We start from the raw sequence: 960 nt of genomic DNA on the forward strand, positions 1-960 counted from the left end.
ATAGTCTTTAGTACACGGATATTTCTTACTCGTAACGATTTGTTGAGGGGAAAAATCACAGCATACAACTCCAAGATCGTGGGCATCATCGATCGTAGAGAATACATTAACATTTCCATTTGGATTGATGACACTCGAGTCGACGATGCCGGGTACAGAAAATAAATTAAGAACTCCAAATGTACAGCTTGTTAGCAGCCAATTAGAATCAGGAGTGAAGGAGACACCTTGAACGGCTCCTTCATGTTGTTGAAAGCATTTTATGAGTGTTCTACGGACTAAATCCCATAGGCAAACTTGTCCATTGTCACCTGCAGTCACTAGGAAAGTAGAGTCAGGAGAAAATCGACAGACTCTAACACATTCTCCACTCGGTTGAACCATTGTATGGATTTTCGATCCCGTCTGTAATCAAAATCAATTTGTGATTTATTTGAATATTTTAGGTAGGGGCTGATGAAAAAAGAAATTACCCGCAGATTCCAGAGAACAGTTGTACCGTCAATACTAGCGCTTGCCAGCATTGTTGATTGAGGGCTGACTTTCACACAAGTTACTCCATATTTGTGGCCCTTGAGGGGTGAATAAGAGACTTCTGCATATCCAACTGCTTGCTGCCATTTACATACTCTCACACATTTGTCCCTGAAATTAATTGAAATTAGATCAATTCTATTCCTTTCATGGCTATATCCCCTGTCATCCAAGTAGGGGGACGTGCCAATTAATTCGTTAATGTTGATCAATTTTTTGAGAATGTTCTGCGCTCTTTTAGCTGGAATTACCGGTTTTTTTAGTTTTCTGAGAAATTGTTGATTACATCGGTCCGGAAAAAATTACTGTTTTTACATTTTATCATTATTTCATGACTCACAAAGTTTCATGAGCGTGCAATAATTTTCCTGTGTTTTTTGTCATATTTTAGTAATTTTTGCAACGTTTAGGACCGACGCAGGGAAA

At 38.6% G+C, this 960-nt stretch overlaps 1 protein-coding gene across 1 annotated transcript in view; it reads right to left on the reverse strand.

The window, feature by feature from the left end:
• LOC105268831 (WD repeat, SAM and U-box domain-containing protein 1-like) overlaps nt 1-960 on the reverse strand; it is an 11,540-nt gene that overhangs the window by 8,354 nt on the left and 2,226 nt on the right. Inside the window, exons 2-3 of the mRNA XM_011308678.1 lie at nt 474-645; nt 30-405 (exon numbers count right to left, since the gene is read on the reverse strand). Coding sequence (XP_011306980.1) covers nt 30-405; nt 474-645 — 548 coding nt within the window. The remainder of the gene's footprint in view (nt 1-29; nt 406-473; nt 646-960) is intronic.

Source organism: Fopius arisanus, unplaced genomic scaffold (assembly GCF_000806365.1).
Source record: "Fopius arisanus strain USDA-PBARC FA_bdor unplaced genomic scaffold, ASM80636v1 scaffold00061, whole genome shotgun sequence".
Lineage (NCBI taxonomy): Eukaryota > Metazoa > Arthropoda > Insecta > Hymenoptera > Braconidae > Fopius > Fopius arisanus.